The following is an 18,660-nucleotide window of genomic DNA, read 5'->3' as shown; positions in this document are numbered from 1 at the left end:
GGGGAACTCTAGGTATCATCTGAAGCTCAGTTACATAGCAATGGATCTATGACAGCTCCTTAGTGTGACAAATACAACTTGTGAATGATCAGGGAACCTGGGCATGGAGCCAGGAGAAACACATCCTATTGTCTCTGCAACCTTCTCTACATCTAAAGCTGTCTTCTTATGGACATTGTTTTTAAAAACAATGACATTTCTCACCAGAATGAAGTTCACTCTCTTGCTTCTTCCTCAATCAAAAGCCTGAGCTGAGCTGGTTGGCCCACCGTAATGTAATGAGTCCCTCTGGAGGAAGGTTGGTGGGACCTGGCTAAGGAGGCAGGAGTGGGGCTTCTTCAGAGAACCTTGGAGTGGAAGGAAAGGGGGACACTGCTTGGGTTGTGGGACAAACCCACTGACTTTGTTGTCCAGTGGGGGCCTCCTGATTTACCCTTAAAGCTTACTGCAGCTGAATCTCAGGTGGCTTCTTGGGCATGTACCTTCTGATCCCTCTGAAGCCATGTCTTAAGGACCTTCAGATTAGGTCACAATGCCCCATCTCCCTCCTCAATCATAAAAAATAAACAGCACTAGTGTTATGGTTTGTATATGCTCAGCCCAGGGAGTGGCACTATTAGAAGGTATGGCCTTGTTGGAAAAGGTGTGGCCTTGTTGGAGTAGGTGTGTTACTGTGGGGGTGGGCTTTAAGACCTTCATCCTAGCTGCCTGGAAGCCAGTATTCTGCTAGCTGCCTTCAAATGAAGATGTAGAACTCTTAGCTCCTCCTGCACCATACCTGCCTGGATGCTGCCATGTTCCAGCCTTGATAATGGACTGAACCTCTGAACCTGTAAGCAGCCCCAATTAAATGTTGTTTTTATAAGAGTTGCCTTATAAAAGATCATGGTGTCTGTTTACAGCAGTAAAATCCTAAGACAGTTAGCCAGAGTTTCCTGGGTTGGTAGCCTATTGTCATCCATCTGAGGTTAACAAGGCTTACACAATGATGAGTGGCATGTGAGGATAGACAGAGACTGCACAGAAAACTTCCTGGTCATTTTCCTTTTCATGAGATTGTTACTGAAATTTAACACATGTACACAAAAGTACAAGATTGAGCTTGATACATTTTCATATGGTCAACATACACACATAACCACATTTTTTAAAAAGGGACAAAACAATCTGTCATGTGATGATGTCAGTACTTAGGAAGCAGAGACATCAGGATTGCTTCAAGTTCAAGGACATCCCAAACTGTATTGTGAGTTCCAGGCCAACTTGAGTGACAGAGTTAGAAATTCATGGTCATCGTGACCTACGTACAAAGCCAAATGAGACTACAAAAAGTAAATAATGAAGATTTATGAAGCTAATTGAGAAGGAGGGAAGACAAGGGGAGATCTGTGGAGAGGCCCCTTATACATCTAGAAGAAAGTACAAGTTATTGATAAAGAATAGAAATTTATGCAAATATTAGATATTTTTGGACCAACATCTTATTATAAAGTAGTCACAATGAAATACTCAAGGAAATGAGGTGATAATCAAAGATTTTACATTCAGCCATAAAGACTCAAATAGATAAGGAGGAATCCTGGGCTCCTGTAGGAAAAGTGTTCTTGGAGAACAACCTTTCAACAATGGTTAAGAAAGAGGGTCACAGAAATGGCTCAGTGCTTAAGAGCATTGGCTTCCCTTCCAGGGGACCCAGAATCGATTCTCTGGCTGTACATGGCAGCTCACAACCATCTGTAACTCCAGTTTCAGGAATCTGATGCCCCCCTTGAACTCCATGGACACTGTGCATGCATGTGGTGCACATACATGCAGTCAGGCAAACACTCATCCATATAAAATAAATACGTATTTTTAAAAAATGTTTGAGGAAGGGCTGAGGTGTTCTCCTGCTGCAGAATGTTTGCCTATCATGGCCAAGGCCTTGTGTTCCAGTCTCAGCAATGAAGCAGACAATTAGGAAGATAAAATCATGACGACATTAACACTGGTTAATAAATGAGAGAAGAGTCAACAGCTAGACCCTGATCTGTGACTGCAGTGGTAGAACCGATGGAGGAAGGAACTTGGAAGCCAATGTTGGGCTCTGATAGAGGCAGCCGTCTAACAGACCTTCCCTTTCTGCTTTTCAAGATGTTCAGTCTCTCGCTGCCCTGCATGGAACTTCATTCCAAGCATGCAGATGTGTGTCCCACGTGTCCTCACAGAGTCCATCTGGACATTCACTCTTCTACTGAACCATCATTTACTTAGTGCCTGGGATGCGCCAAGAAATGGGATACATGAGACAGGAAGTGGTATAAGCCAGCAAACAAAACAACCGACATTAATCCCCTTATGGAGAAGGCACGTGATAGGCAGAAAGTAAATGATAAAAACGGAATAAATGAGAACCGTGTAGTGCTCTGAGAACTGATCATTTCTACTGAAAAGATAGGCAGAATCGGGGCATCAAAAATCTATGAGGCACAAAGTCATTGCCATTTTAAATGAGTGGTCATGGTACAGTTTCCTGAGACTGTAAGTCACGAGCACACTCTCTCAGGAGGCAAGATTAGCCATGATAAAATATGGAAACTGAGTGCTCACCACAGAGGACAGGACCCAGGCAAAGGCCCTGGGAGGGAACTAATAGGGAGACAGCATGGCTACAATGGAGTGTATGGGAGAAAAAGTAGAAGGTGAGCTCAGGGTTGGCTAGTACATGGCTTCTGGGGTTCTAGAAACTCCTTGAGGTTTGTTCTGTGTAATAGAATGCTTCTTGGATTCTCCTAGGACTATCATCACAAGTATTATTTGGGACCATCCAGCCCATATACCTCTCTACAACCAAAATGGTCCAGATTCTATCACATTTATTCATTTTCTCTCTGTGTCTCTGTCTGTTCTCTCTCTCCTCTCTCTCTCTCTCTCTCTCTCTCTCTCTCTCTCTCTCTCTCTCTCTCTCTCTCTCTCTCTCTCTCCCTTCCTCTGTCCCTCCTTTCTCATCAAAACAAGTCGTAGATTAATTTAGAATGTCCTGACCTCTATGATGCAAAACTATACACTGTTTACTAGACAGCCAACTTAAGCATAATAATTTATGCAATGAGTTATAAATAATTGACATTGTGGTCGGGGTTTTAACTTCCAACCCTTCTGCTTCAGGCACTGGTGATGCCCAAGCTAAGTGTTGTTGTTTCCCCCCTCCCCCCTCCCCTCCCCCCTCCCCCCTCCCCGTTTTCCTCCATGTTGGTCTGCCTCTGCTCTTCCTGTCAGTCCCATGCTGTGTGGCACCAGCATGAGTCTCTCCAGGCACTGGGCAGACAAGTCTTGAATTCTGCATCCATACCTAGTCAACATGTGAGCTGAAGGCCTTCACCTCTCTGAAATGCTAAATAGCTCAGTGATTCCCCACCCACCAGGAGAGCATCTGCACACTACTAGAAACATCAGAGCTTTTCTTCACCTCAGAAGACTGTACAAACTCTTTATTCACCCATTATGTGGTAAATGACCCCTCTGCTCTTCTCTCGCCTGTCTCCATGCACTGACTATCTTCCCCAAGCTAAGTTTTAACCCCAAGATTAACCAAAGCCTACCAAGTTTATTATTAATCCTGTCCATTAATATTTGCCTTCTATGCCCCATAACATTTTCTTTTCATTAAACTGCTTGTCATAATGTGGTAAACTGACAAAGGGAAGTGATACCCTCCAGCAACCCAGGTGCAAAGGTCTAAGGGCGATTTATAATGCATTGCAAGGAGGCAATCGCTCTGTAGTCTGCAGTACTCTCAAGAAATAGGAGACTTGGAGGGCGTCTGACTTTTTTTCTTTTCTTTCTTTTGAAATCTAACATAGCTTCAAGCAAAACAGTTTCTACGAGAAGCTACTTACTGGGTACTATGATAATTAATAACAAATATCAATCAATTTGACAGGATGCAGACTCCCATAAGAAAAAATATTGGGTTTGTTTGTGAGAAATTTTCTAGAACAGCTTAAGTGAGATGGGAAGACTTAACGCTAACTGAGGGCAGCACCATTCTAGGAACTGGAGTCCCAGAGTCAATAAAAAGGCGAAGGCGAGCTGACTACCAACAATTCTCTTTCTGCTTCCTGATTCCAGACACAATGTGATGTCTGCCTTACACTGCAGCAAATGTCACATAATCAGGTGTCTCCAACTCTGTTGCCATGGCTTCCAGACCATGGTGTGTACCCTCAAACCTATCTCTTCCTCAGTTGCTCTTGCCGGGCATTATATCCCAATGATTAGAAATGTGGCCATTACAAACACCTTCTGGATACCCAGTACATGCAATCTTCTACCTGTACTCGTAGAAGCCCTTATCCCACTGAGGGAGACTCCTACAGTGTGATGGTAACGGGGCTAAAACTTGGGCCCAGGCCATGAGGCTCACTATTCTGTTTTTGGATGCTAAGGGACGTGAATCAGGTACCTGTTTCTAGCATAATGAGCTAGCATACATCTTTGACAGTTGTTTCCTCTCTAATGGCTCAGAGTCCTCCGTTGTTAACTCTGATATTCTAGGTGCCTTTAGCTTGAGAGAAGTCATTGATACTCCCTGACTTTCATTAATTCCTTCATGAAATTACCTTTGAAATTTATTTATTTATTGATTGATTGATTACATATATCAGTGTTCACATGCACAAATGTGGAACTCAGAAGACACCTCCTTCCCACATGTGAGTCCCAATGATCAAACTCAGGTCTTTAAGCTTGGCAGCAGGCACCTTTGCCCACTGAACCAGCCTATGGCTTGCCTTACATCCTCTGTGAAAGTATGTGTATGTTGGCTCTATATGTCTGAGAGCAACAGGAGGGAGACCCAACTAAGAGCCCCTGCCTATGCCAACCACCCATCTTAACGGCTACATCACATGATGCTTCTACTCTGAGCCTCAGTCTCTCACCTTCTTCCCCATTTCCAATTCCTGTCCCCAAGTCCTTCCAATCTCTCAATCCCAACCTCTTACCTACACCTTCTCCTCACAGGCTGACTTGTCTCATCTGAAGGAGCCTTCTGGATGAGTTTATGTCTCATATGCCTCACATGTCTGCCTGCATGCTCTGTAGGACTGTCTGTCACTCACTAATCTCAACTGTTTAAATCCTTGTAAATGATCTATCCACTAGATCCCAGATCCTTACAATGTGAGTCACAACTTCATAAGGGATTACATCACAAAACGGTTCCTAAATGCATGATGATCAAAAATTAACTCCAAACCAAAAGTGTAGTGGTTCTGAGGTATGCCTCAGACATACTCAGACAGCACTAGGTCCTGTTAGACCAGGAGACATTACTGCAGAGTTGGTTCTGAACACACCTAGGCACACTTTGCACTGTGGGTTTCTTCACACCACCCAACTGCAGAACAGTGCCTGAGACACCTCAGCTCAGACATGAGACTCCTGTCACAGTTAGATAATCGTAGTGCTTCTACTGCACACATGGAATTTTGCTCTTGGGAAGACTTGATGGTTCAACTGTAGAAAACAAAGACTCTTAATAGTTTCCTATCATCATTCTCTGCATGTAAATACAAAATTAGCATATCCTTGAATTATATTAGAATGCTTGACTTTAAAATTGCTACTCCAGTTGCTAATTTGAGCTTCATAAGAAAATCATTAATTTTGGTTTGGGATTAGGATGAAATTATCTAACTGTTTCTGAAATGGCACATGCATACTTCTGTTATTTTGTACTGCGTATTTACATGAACAGCATTCTCAGTAATGACAATGATAAAATTATTTAATTATAAGGTCAGAATACTAATCAACTCTAAAAACAGAAGTTTCCCTGTGTTTTGCAAGGTCAGACACTCAGCTATGATTTAATTTTTATGCAGAAAGAAACAGCGTACCCAATCTCCTTCGCATACAGATATGTCTTTCTACTTGATCAAATTGTATGTCTATAAAAACAGTTGCTTGAAGATAAATGTATTACTAATTATATAAACTAATAAAAGTTTAATTGTCTATATGCCTACTTTATATGCCCATATACTTGGGGTCAAGTAAACATTTCTTTGCGTAAAATGGGTCATGGTAGATAAACATTCATAAATCCTGCTATACCCTGAGCAGATCCAGCCTGTGTGTGCTCACCTCTTTATGTGCACCCAGATGCTGGGCCTAGCACACTGAAGCTGCTCCCTGTATATATGAACTAAGTTTAAGTACCTTGTGAATGAGAATGGCAAACCCTTGTAGCTGTCAGTCTGTCTGTGTCATAGGGTTCTGTGAATCCAGGGAGGAAACAAAAGGCCATAGTAATCTAGCAGCATGTATGAAGGCAGGTCCTGTGCCAATGATGCTATGGCACTCCCCATTATCATTACATCAGGTCCCCCCCCACCATAACCCTGGAAGGGGTTCTCTAAGGATTTCTTACAGATTTGGAGACTGAAGCGTATGAGGCTGAGTAGCCCATCACACAGCTCAGAAGCTGCAATGTTAGGTGCTGAACCCAACACTTCGGATTCTAGAGCCCTGTTCTTAAATGCTACCTACATTAAAGGATCTTATGAATGGCTGCTCTCTGTTCCAATGCAGAACAGGGCAGGGTCCTCAAGTTAAAAACTACAAATGCATCTACACACAGAAGAACTCAAGTTAAGCTGCCCCTGGGCTGAGGCTCCACTTCTGGACAGCGCCGTGGAGCTCCACGTGAACATTAAATGGGGATAAACTACTCTTCCCGGCTCTGTTCTCTTCCCTGCCTCAAGGAAGGTTTACTTTTACCTACATGGCCCACACAGGAATCTTCACAGATCTAGCATGCCAGTGGCCATCCTAAGACCACGGTGTCATTCTATGAAAGGCAAGAAAGAAAGTAGGTGCTGTCTCTAGAGGCACCAGTCACTCTACCACCTGGTAGGCTTCTGACCATCCCTTACCCTCTACCCAATGAATGGATCCCATTTCATCCACCATGCAAGCCTCAGGCTCTGGCACAAGTTCCCTGACCCCAGTTATGGGAAGACTTGAAGAGCAGAAAAATCTTCTTTGAGTGGCATAGCTGGCTCTGTCCTCTGACAGGTCCCCAGATACAACTATGAGAAGTCATCCATCCTACCAAGTCCCCTAGCCAGGATGTGCCAGATCCAAGCTACAGTCAGATGTTTTCTATACACTCTTAGCCTTATACCAGCAGAGGCTCCAAAGCTGAGCAAGAGAAACTCTCAGCCCTAACAAAGCTCATTCATGCCTCAAACAGGCAAAGTAACACCAGTAAATCAAATCTGGAAATGACCCTAAAGGTAGCCAATGTGTTAAGCTCCAGCAAGAAGCCAATTGGGACCCTAAGCCCCTGTCTACACAGTCTCCTTTCATCCTGCCCACAGCAGTATGAGAGAAGGACTATTACTACTTCCAGATGAAGAAACTTCTGCCAGGGGAAAACACACGGTTAGTACACTGCAGAGCTGTCACTCAAACCCAGGCCTCCAGGGCCCAAAGTCTTAACTTCACTAAATACCAGGCTGCCATCAAGATGCTGTGAAACAGTAGCCCATGACCATGGAAGATGGAGCCTGACCTCGCCTGGGAATATTTACACAGAGGAAATAGCATTTACCCTGTTCTCAGAGGAGAGGAGCTGGCCAAAATGACAAGGGTCGGAAGATTTCTATGCAGAGGGAGACGTGATGTTCAAAGGCCAAGAGGGCCAAATTAGTAACATAGCAGGGGCTGCACTGACTGATTCAGAGCCCTGTGACGAGGCAAGGAAGGGGTCTGAAGAGACAGACTGGCCCCAGATCAAAGACCTTGAATGCAGTAAGTTGAGGAATCCGATTTAGCCTTGGGCACATTTGGAGCCACTGATGGCGTTTTTGGGGGCAGAGGAGTGACATGTGGTGAAATGAGTCAGGAGGAGGAGGAGAGAAGTGGGGTTAAATACCAGTCAGGAGGCTGCCTGAGAGACAGTGTAGAGGGAAGAGAGAAAACAGAGCCTGAACAACAAGTTTCTGGGGATGGACAAAAGCGACTGGCATGAAGCAAGGGAAAAGATCAAAATTGATCCCTGGATGTTGGGTCTCAGTAGCTGAAGCTCCCCTGCTTGGGACAGGAAACACAGCCAAGCAAGAGCTGGTTTTCATTGTGTTTGGTTTCAGTGTGTGGAGGTAGTATAATACGTAGAGGTCACGGGCCACCGCAGAGTCGGGGAACTAAGCACTGCAGAGATGTACATCTGAGAGTCCTCAGGGTCATCAGGGAAGAGACCAGGCAAGGTGACACATCCCCTCCCCCAGATGCAGCCCCATGACCAACTCGTCCATGCCCAGCCTTGGTCACTGTGCCACCAAAGAATGTGCTTCTCTCCTCAATTTCAGAGTCTAAGGGCTGTGGCTCATTACGATTTGGACTATGTTAGCACTAAACATCCCATAATTGCAGAGCTTGCCTGACGCTCTGTCATTAGTTTTCTGGATCTCTGAGCCCCACCTCTCTGTTGGATTTGCTGACTGACCCCAACATAAAATGTCTAGTTAACCAGGACAGCTCAAGCTACTCGGTTGGGGGCTCCTGCTGCCCTTGCCCACCCTAACTGCTCGTGGTTCAACTGTCCTCAGCCATGAACTTTAAGCTGCCGTCTCACTGTGCATGAAATCTGTCCTCTGCAAGTACAGACAACTGATCCGATTACTCACACAGAGGAGAACTGAAAATTGAGGTCAAGGCAGAGGGCCTGGCAATGAGTCACTTTTCTTCATGGTGGAAAATCACCAGTCAGGAGCCTGTAGGGGTCTCTGCTCAAAGAGCCAGGCGAACAGAGCTGGGACTGGGGCTCTGTGTTTGCCATATCCATGATGAACAGGAACCTGGACCTGATGCTATGAAGGTCATTCCTATGCCTGAGAGCAGGTGAGGGGGTCCTCCCAGGATTGGGGTTCCTAGGGGTTCTGCCATGTTCCTGAAGATATCCTATTTCCCATGTTGTTCCTCTACGTCTCAGACAGAGGCTTTCCTAGACATCTAGAATGAGGTGACTAAGCCCCCAAATCTGGATCTTCTGGAGTCTCACAGACTGTAAACACAGCTCCAGATGCAACCACAATCTTCTCCACACACCAGACTCCCCGGTGATGCTGTTAAGGCTGGAATTACTCAGGGTTGGGTTGGAGGAAGTTAAAGGACTTATCTTAAGGAACTGCAGAACCAAGAAACTCACTCCTAACACATTTCTCCAGGACTTCTCTAGGCCAGAGGGAATAGATTACCCACCCAACCAGTGAAAGATTACCAACTACAAAGCACCTTTTATTATATCATCCTTCAAGGTAGTTTGGTGATCGGAGTTGTCCATTCTACCTTATAGATATAGAAATGGGGGTTTAGAGGCATCGTGAAATTTGTCTAAGACCCCAACAACAACAACTGTCGTAATAAACATCCTGGTCAGTGTGCTAAGTGCTTGACCCAATCTCAATTGCTCCCTGTAATCCTCAAAGCCGGCCCTTGAAACTACCATCACTGAAACTGATGTGGCCAATGTCACGCAGAGAAATGAGAACAAATCTCAGAAACTATAAGTCTTGATCTTCCTTATGCTGTACCCTTGGGTGGGGTCCAGCAATTCAGCTGATGATTCAACCCCTAGGACCTGAGGTCAGCTCCTTCCACTACGCAAAACTGCTCACATGTTGCAAAGTGATGTCTTTGTAAAGCTTAGGACCATCTATAGCCCGTGGTGTGCTAGTTACTTCTCAAACCCTTCCCTTGGTTTTTCCTGAGAAGCAGTGGAGTGTGTTAGACTTCAGGGCTGGGTGGTCCTGAAGTCTACATATCTCTGATGATTCTGTAGTGGAGCAGGGAATATGGGGGATTGTGTCAACAGTAATACTGAGAAAGACTTTCCATCAGAATTCTGAGAGCCTTGGGGACTCCCCACTTCTTCACTGTCCTCACCCCCATCTTGGATTTCTCCCTTCATTCTCTGAAGTCCAGCACTGGGGGAAAATTTCTAGGGCTTATCCTTTCCATAGCTAAGGGAATGCTCTTCCCATCTCGGCAGACCTGTACCCAGCCTCCAGCTCCTGGCACCAGTCCCTCACTTCTAGCTTATCCTTCTGGTCCTGTGTATCGTGTTCTCCAAAATTTCTGGAGTTAATAGTTAGTGGAATGCTTACACTTATTCTCTGCTTGGCTCATTTTAATTTTTTCATATTTCAAGTTAAATTTTCAGTTCAAAGCCTTCCAAGACTAGAATTTGGATTCCCTCTTTCTCTCTTTCCTGTCTACTGTGCAAAGTGGGTTCTCTGTAAATAAATGCTCTTCTACATAAAAAGCACTAAGAAATAGTGTGTGAAATGAACCATGCTGGGCAAGGTATTCTAGGATTCTGCAGGAGATACCTATCATAGTTTAAATGAAAATGTCCACCCCCATAGGCTCAGATGTTTGAATATTATCTCAAGTAGGTGACTGTTTGTGGAGGCTTAAAATGTATAGCCTTGTTGGAGGAGGTATACCACTGGAGGCAGGATTTAAGGTTTCAAAGCTCTGAACAATTCCAAGTTCACTCTCTTTTTTTAACTGCTTGAGGTTCACGATGTGTGTGAGGGATCAGCTCTCAGCTTCCAGCTCCAGCCACCATGTCTGCTACATACTGTCACTGTCTCTGGTATGCTGGGCCCCATCCCTCTGATGGAATCATAACCCCCAAATAAACCCTTCCTTTTATAAGTTGCCTTGGCCACATTGTTTTGTTACAGCAACAGGAAAGTAACTGAGACAATACCAGGGAATGAGCACCATGCAGGCGAACCCTTTAATTATGCAGACATGTTCCTTCCACCCCAAGTGTGTGCTACACCCATCATATGGGAGTCAGCAGAGCGTTATGAAGAAAAGGGGTGCTTGACTAGAACTAAGGGATCCCTGTAAGTTTCCTATCAGTATAACACACTCTCAAGTCAGTGGGATTTGAAAAAGATAGCTCCAGACAGAAGGAGTAACCTGTGCCAAGAAGGAGAGGCATGGGATCATAGTCTATGGAGGTGGTGAGTTGCCAAGTGTAGCCAGAGGGTAGAGGTGAGTTTGAAAATGACTGGGTAGAATTCAGAAGCCTGCTGGAATGCTTTTGTCTGTGGCTTTATCAGCTCTATACGCCAGCAAATCAGGGCAAAACATTCTTCCTTAGCATGCATCCACTCACACCAAGGAGTGCTATACAACTAAACAGAGCCCACCCCACCCCCAGAGGCTAAAAGGACTATAAAACTAGTGCACTCTACAGTTTCATCCCAGCTACAAGGCAGATGCTAAGCCCCACTGAACATATCATAGGAGAGACTGAGCAGGCCTCCTGCTATTCAATAACTGCTTTCCCAGTTTGTGGCACTAAAGATCATTTTGTTCAAAAAGGGACAAAACCATCTAAAACTCAGCCCAGAACGTTAAATCTAGGAGAAGCTCTGGGGAGTTTGCACCATCTTCCATTTCTTGGATGAAAACAATTGAACCTTGGAGAAAGTTTGCCCAGAGATACACAGCAAGTTGGTGGTAGGCTTGCCTCTGGCTCGCAACCCATGCTCCCTGATGCATTGTGCTCTCCCCAGGAGATTTGATGAGCAAATTATAGACTTTCTCTTTTCCAATGAACTTAAAAGCAAAAGCTAAAACTATTTCTGAATCATTCTTCTTTAGATGGAAAAAAAAGGTCTCTCTCAACTCTGACTCTTTCAATCAATTAAACCTCTGGCTTCCACTTCAAGGTCTCAAGACAAATAACTTATCCTTTCCTTCCAAACAGCATTTTTTCTGAAAGAAGAAAAGAAAGAGAGGAGGAAGGGATGGAAAGAGGCAAGAATATGGGAAGGAAGGGAGAAAATGAGAGAAAAAAGGAAGGAAAGAGGGTAGGAGGAAGGGAGGGAAGGAAAAAAACCTAGAATGCTAAAGGCCAAAGAAAAGTCCAAGGGAAAAGAACCAAGTCCCGTTGCTAAGCTATGCATGTTAAATTTCTCTTACATGAAGCTCCCTGGAGAAGGGCTTGTTCATTCATTACACGTCTCAGGGGATTCTGGATGGGAGAACATACACACAAGAGTATGGTTGTGTGTGCTCACATAAATAAGTACAGATGCTGACCAAGAACTGGTGGCTTTCTTTATCACTCTTCACCTTATTGCCTTGAGACAGGGCAATGACCTGAACTAGAAGGCTGCTGTTTGGATAGGCTGGACAGCCCAGAATGTGCCTGACTTCACTCCCCACCAACACACACCCCAATGCTGGGCTTACAGGCACTATGTGGCTATACCTGGAATTTTATATGGGTGATGAGAATTCTACCTAAGGTCCTCATGCTTGCAGACAAAGCACTCATACCCACTTAGCCATCCCCTCAGGCCACTAAACAGTTAATAAACACTTATTCATCCAATAACCACTTACAGAGCTCCTATAGTATACACTGTAATCATTGGCAGGAGAACCAATATAAATAAGATACCCATTTAGCCCTGCGTGCTGAAGACACTCATGATTGGATAAGGTGTCATATCCCCCATCAACTAAACTCTAAATCTCACTTAAGTAAATGAAGAAAAAGAATGTAAGTATTTCTCTATAACAGATCCCTACCATAGACAATTGCTGGAGGTGGGGTGGGGAAATGAGTTTATGAAATATAAGCCAGGGAAGAATTGATTCCTCAAAAGTAGGGGAGGCACCCGGAAATGAACCAGTTCTGAGCCTCAGTTGCCCAGGCTTGCATTGGAAGAATGAGCTTAGAGGGAACATGAAGCCACAGCATTCAATACTTCTGTAGCCCCAGTTCCCAGAAGAGTACAGGAATTTATATTCAACCTCATCTTAAAAATAACTACTGAATCACTCCTGTCTGCCTTTTCAAGGTCACACACCATGTTGTTGTGGATTTCTCATGGGAAACAGGAGAAGGGAGGGAACTTAATGCTAGCTTTGATTGGTCTGCCTTTTGGCTTAAACAACAGGAAAACATACAATTATCCCATTGACAATTACAGTCTTCACTCTTCACCACAGTCACAGAAAACGACCCTCAACGGCAGAACAGCAGCCACAGAGCAGAGTGCACATATGTAAGCCATTACTGACTCAGAGACAGGCTGACCTACAGTGGCCCCCACCGGGTCTCCATAGTAAGCTGGACAGCCAGAGAGGACCACTCATCACTAGTACAGAACACCCCGAGCCTTGGTCATCTCAAACTTCTGGTTAAACAGAATTCTCAAAACAAAGAGATTCATGCTCAGTGAAAGGTCCCAAGAGCTGCAAATCAAACTCAATCAGACGAAAGGGAAGTCACTGAATAGAGTGTGAGTTTCTTGTTGGCAGGGACCATATCCAACAAGGTCATTACTAGTCCTCAGCTACACTGTACCATACAAGGTCTGTGATTTACATTCAATAAATACGTGTACAGTAATTTCACAGGAGGCCAATAAACACAGGACTGCTTACGTGGCTGAGTATGTGATGTATTGACCCAAGAAAACTGGAAAAACAGACTGGCTTGAGTCTGACCAGCACTAAAAACATCCTGGTTCTTCTACTCAGAGGATGCTCTGGCATCCTCTCAAGCCTCAGTTTCCCCATGGGATAAAGACTTATCTGTGTTTCCAGTCTTTTTCTTTACAGAAAGATTTGTTACTGAGCTGATGGAAACATCACATTCTGGTGTCTTTAGCTGTGAAACCATCTGTGCATGTCCTCAGAGCCCCTCCTATCACTGCCTTTATTCAGAGAGAAGCTGGACAAAATGGATTTCCTAGAATGGGATGGTTACTGCTGCTGGCCAGCTTGTCTGGTTCTCAACCTTCCTCACGCTGTAACATTCAGTTCCTCGTGTTGTGGGGACCACCAACAGCTACATTATTTTATTGCTACTCCATAACTGTAATTTTTCTGCTGTTTTGAATCTGATATGCAGAGTATCTTATAGGCAACCCCAAGATGGATGGACTGCAACCCACAGGTTGAGAACCACTGGTAGAGTGTCCTAGGAGACCAACCTCTCCCCATGGCTATGGGCAAATTTCTAGATGGAATTGATTGATCTAGGAAGACACACCAAAAACATAAGCAGTAGTATCCTGTGGGTTTGAAGGAAACAGAGAAAGCAAGCTGAGTATCATTATTTATCTCACTTGTTCTCAACCTGTGGGTCACAGCCCTTCCAGGGCAAAACTACCATTCTACAGGGGTTAAAGACCATTGAAAACACAGATTTACATTACAATTCATAAGAGTAACAAAATTACAGTTACAAAGAAGTAATGGAAATAACATCATGGTTGGGGGGGAGCACAACCCAAGGAACTGTATTAAAGGGTCTTGGAACTGCAAGGTTGAAGACCACTGCTCTGGTCCTATCTGCTTCCTAGCTATGGACACAATATGATCAACTACTTCATGTTCCTGCTAACCTGTCTTCCCCTTCCACGGTCAGCACCCTCAAACTGTGACCCAAAATAAACCCTTTCTTCTTTAAGCTGGTTTTTATTGTTGTTTGTTTGTTTGTTGTCTCAGTAATGAGGAAGTAACTGATGCAAAGCATGGTTCTCTCAACAGGCATCACTCTTGAAACAGAAGAGGTCACAGGGCTGTACTGAGGCAGCATGGGCAGTGAGCTCTTACATGCTGAACACACAAGGAAGACAGAACATCTCCCTGGCTGGTCAGAATGGAAAGACTCCAGTCAGAGAGTGGCTGGTGGCTTCTGAAAATCCTTGCTTTGAGTTTACTCTTTCCCCTGAACTTCACTTTGCCTGCTGTGAAGTAGCGGAGCGGTCCCAGCCTACTGGCGTCTGTATTACTCTCCAGTGACAGAGCAAGGTGGAACCTAAAGTCCTAGTCACCTCGACCCATGAACCCGCTCTGATTCCAAAGCTCCCTGTGAGGTGAGATGAGCTGCCACCACAGAGCCAGCATCGAGATCCTGTTTAAGCATGCTCCCTCACACAAACACTGACCTCCACGGGGCTTCCCAACATCTATCCTGAACTTTGACCGCCACCTCAAAGGCTGCTTCATGGAGATAATAGTGATTGCATAGCCACGGTGAAAGCTCCAGGAGCAGCAACATCCTGTGTATGTAAGCCAATGAGGTGAGGGGGCGTGGATAAGGCCAGCCCTTGATCCAGCTATGAGGACTATAGTGCAGTTCACCACTAGAGAGGCCTCTGCGGCAAGTAATAGTAGTCTCTGCTACTGTCTCCCAACAATATAGTATCCAACTGAACAAACTAAACACTTCTAATATTCTGTAAGCATGAACTAGCTTTCTCTATGAGCAAAGTACAGCCTAGAACATGCATGATGGGTCCAGGCCCAGTGTTTTGTTTCACTTTGTTTCGTTATCTCCCAGTATTTTCTTATCTTTCTGTTTTAGTTTTTGTGTTTCTATTTCAAGATAGAGTTTCTTTTTGTAATCCTGGCTGTCCTGGAACTCGCTCTGTAGACCAGGCTGGCCGCAAACCCAGAGATCCACCTGCCTCAGGCTCCCAAGTGCTGGGATTAAAAGCATGTACCACCACGCCCAGTTATCACCCAGTACGTTCAATTAGCTTTGCAATGCTAGGTTAATAATATGCAAAAGCAAACACGCCTCTCTGTCTCTTGGACTGAATTACTACCCCATCAAAAATACAACACTCTAACCTCTTGCACAGCTCACAGCTCTTATGCCCAGTCCGAATGCCTGGAGTTCCCAAGGTGCCTGCTGGATAAGGCAAGCTAGATTCCTATATCCATGTTCATGCAATCTAACTTCTGCTTCCCCTTAAAACCTCTGAGAGCACTGGAAGCTGCAGAAAGGAAAAGAAAGGTCAGGGTGTAACCAAAGAGACATAAAGGCTAGCAAGATTTGACCTGACCATTCCTTTTATTCTATTCCTCATCTGAAGGAAATAACCAATTGAAGAGTTCCTGTGTGCCAGCAGGCTTTACCTTGCATCCTGTGTGTGTGTGTGTGTGTGTGTGTGTGTGTGTGTGTGTGTGTGTGTGTGTGTGTGAGACAGATAGACAGACACACAGAGAAAGAGATACAGAGACACACAGAGAAAGAATTTATATTTAAAAAAAACCCCGCTGATATAAGTATAAATTGTTCACGGTTCACAGATAAAGAAACTGAAGTTCGGTTATGGCCAAGAGCAGAATTAAGCTAGGGCAGTCTGGCCTCCTCTTCACTGTCCCAACCACTTCTCCAGCCCTGGAACAGGCTTTGTCTGAGCAGCTCAGGACCACATTGCCAGAAGTGCTGGTGTTTCACAACCCAATTTAATGTCACACAGGGCCAGGATGGGCAGATCAGCAGCAAGTAGACTGTACCCTCCCTACCAGGGCTTTACCAACTGTTTCAGGTTTAAATTCTGTCACCCACTAATGGGGGAGAAGGTCAGAAGAGAGGATCCCAGAAGAATTCTCTAACAATACCTAGACAGAGTAATCCTGGCATTAGCAGACATTTGTTAAATAGTAGTCTCTTACTTAGCTCTGATATGTTGCGTGTATTTATTTGCCTAGCCCTATACCAACCCTGCATGGTATGTATGGTCATTATATCCATCTTAAACATGAAGGGACTGGAGGACAGATGGGGCTCCAGAATTTTCACCAGCCACATGGTGAATAAGAAGTTAAAGCCAGGTAGCCACATACCATAGATGGCCATACTTGATCATCTTAGGAAAGCTCTACCACCAGCTACCTGAAGCCGAAGCAGCCACATCTCTCAGGCAGTCTGACAGCTATGTCTTACCAAGTCTGAGTTTCACCATATGGACTACAAACAAAGATATGACTTTTTATCATTTGCCTCTGGATGTACAGAAAACTTTAAGTTACACTTCTAATGGTGTTCTGTGTCCTAGGGAACATGCAAGAACTGTGTGTCAACTCCCTATACCTCTTCTAATGATGGCTTTAGGAGAGCCAAAGAGAGAGGGATTGACTCCACCCCACTAGAGAGTTTTAGCAAACAATTCATTCCTTTTCTTTTCTTCTCTTCTCTTTTCTTTTCTTTTCTTTTCTTTTCTTTTCTTTTCTTTTCTTTTCTTTTTTGAGACAGAGTTTCCCTGTGTAGCCTTGGCTGCCCTGGAATTCACTCTGTAGACCAGGCTGGACTTGCACTCAGAGATCCTCCTGCCTCTGCCTCCCAAGGGATCAAAAGTGTACACAGCCACCACCTGGATTGTCCTTTTATTTTAAAGAGTCACGTTATCTTCTGTGTACCCACATATCAACCATTATCTATTAATACATCTATCTATACAACACACACACACACACACATCTATTCAAAAATCAAATGAGCAGCATGGAAATGAATGTGAAGTAAGTCAGCTTCCCTGGCAGCTCTGGTGAAAAGTTCCAGATACAGAAAAGGTGAGATACAAGTGAAACAAAACAAAACATGACAAACTAGAACACACAGGACTCAACAGAATTATGTTTTCTTTAAGCAGTCTATCAAAATGTCTCAAAAAATCAGAAGAGAAGCAGTATTTTAATGATGGCTGGCTGATGAAGCTAAAGACAAAGTCCCTATGATGGTGTAGTGTATAAAGGATCCAAGGCTAGCCCAGCTATCAGAAGTCTGAAACATCAGGTCACACAGCTCCTCTAAAGACCAAGCCTATGTATGTCAGAGTCACCAACTGTCCCAGTGCCTGAGCCTAAAGAATGTCTAGACACTTAGGGACTTTATGTCAATCGGGGCAGTCACAGAAACAGCTCATCAGACACAGATCTGGCACCCTGAACTTCCACTCCTGCCCTGGTTCAGGCCTCCATGGCCTGCCAAATCAAACACACACTGGCAGCTCTGTGTGAACTTTCCAGCGGGTGCAGGCACTTCTGTGGCCCCATGTCTCTCCTCCAGTCTAAATACACTCAAACCTTCTGTCTTCATACACTGCCTAACCACCTCCCTACCTTAGCCCACACCAGTCCATTCAAAGCAACTAGTACCTCCCAAGGACCAGGTCTCCTAACAGTTCTCTTCTGGGTAGGCTGACGTGCGTGACTTACCTCTGCTCTTGCAGAGGAACGGAATCCAGGTGGCGGCCTCCAGGCAGTGCCATCATGTTAATCCCAATCTGCAGCAATGCCTGCCCACAGCGGTCCGGACCCTGAAAAGACAGGCCAGGATGGGTCTGTTAAGTGAGGAAGTACAGTGTCTTCACTTCTCAAATCTGGGCTTAAGAAGCCAAAGTAGGTGAGAGAGAAGGTCTCCCGGACCTCCTCCTCTTCTGAGCTGATTCACACTCTGGTGTCCTCACACAGGTAAGGCGGGACTCAGATGTGACCTTCTTTCCAAATCCCTGGCTTACAGTAACCCCCTATGATCTTTCCCTTTGTCCTATTGTCAAATATTTACCCTTTTGGTGTGCGACTGACATTGGGACACACAGGCCAGCAAATATTGTACAGGACATACACATACTTAAAAAGCCGCCAATGTATTCCATTTTAAATGATGTCATTTCACTTGAACGGCAAGCACAAAGCCCAGGATGTGACCTCAAGCCCAGTTCAGGCCATTGAGTCATGACAGAGTAAATCTTAGGAAAGGTTTTCTTCCTCTAAGCAGAACCACCGGGTGAGAGAGACAGTCTCCTATTAGACTCAGAAGATAACTCACTTCTA

General features: G+C 44.7%; 1 protein-coding gene across 7 annotated transcripts in view; it reads right to left on the bottom strand.

Annotated features, from left to right (window-relative positions):
• Positions 1–18,660, bottom strand: part of Insc (INSC spindle orientation adaptor protein) — a 106,693-nt gene that overhangs the window by 63,306 nt on the left and 24,727 nt on the right. For 6 of the 7 annotated variants that reach the window (XM_006507662.4, XM_006507659.4, XM_030242501.1 and 3 more), the window contains exon 2: positions 18,043–18,143. In XM_006507662.4, the coding sequence (XP_006507725.1) occupies positions 18,043–18,143 (101 nt within the window). Of the gene's footprint in view, positions 1–18,042; positions 18,144–18,252; positions 18,337–18,660 lie in introns of those variants that run through there. The other variant, XM_006507663.4, reaches the window with a different exon arrangement.

Source organism: Mus musculus, chromosome 7, assembly GCF_000001635.26.
Source record: "Mus musculus strain C57BL/6J chromosome 7, GRCm38.p6 C57BL/6J".
NCBI lineage: Eukaryota > Metazoa > Chordata > Mammalia > Rodentia > Muridae > Mus > Mus musculus.
This window is presented reverse-complemented; position numbering and strand designations above follow the sequence as displayed.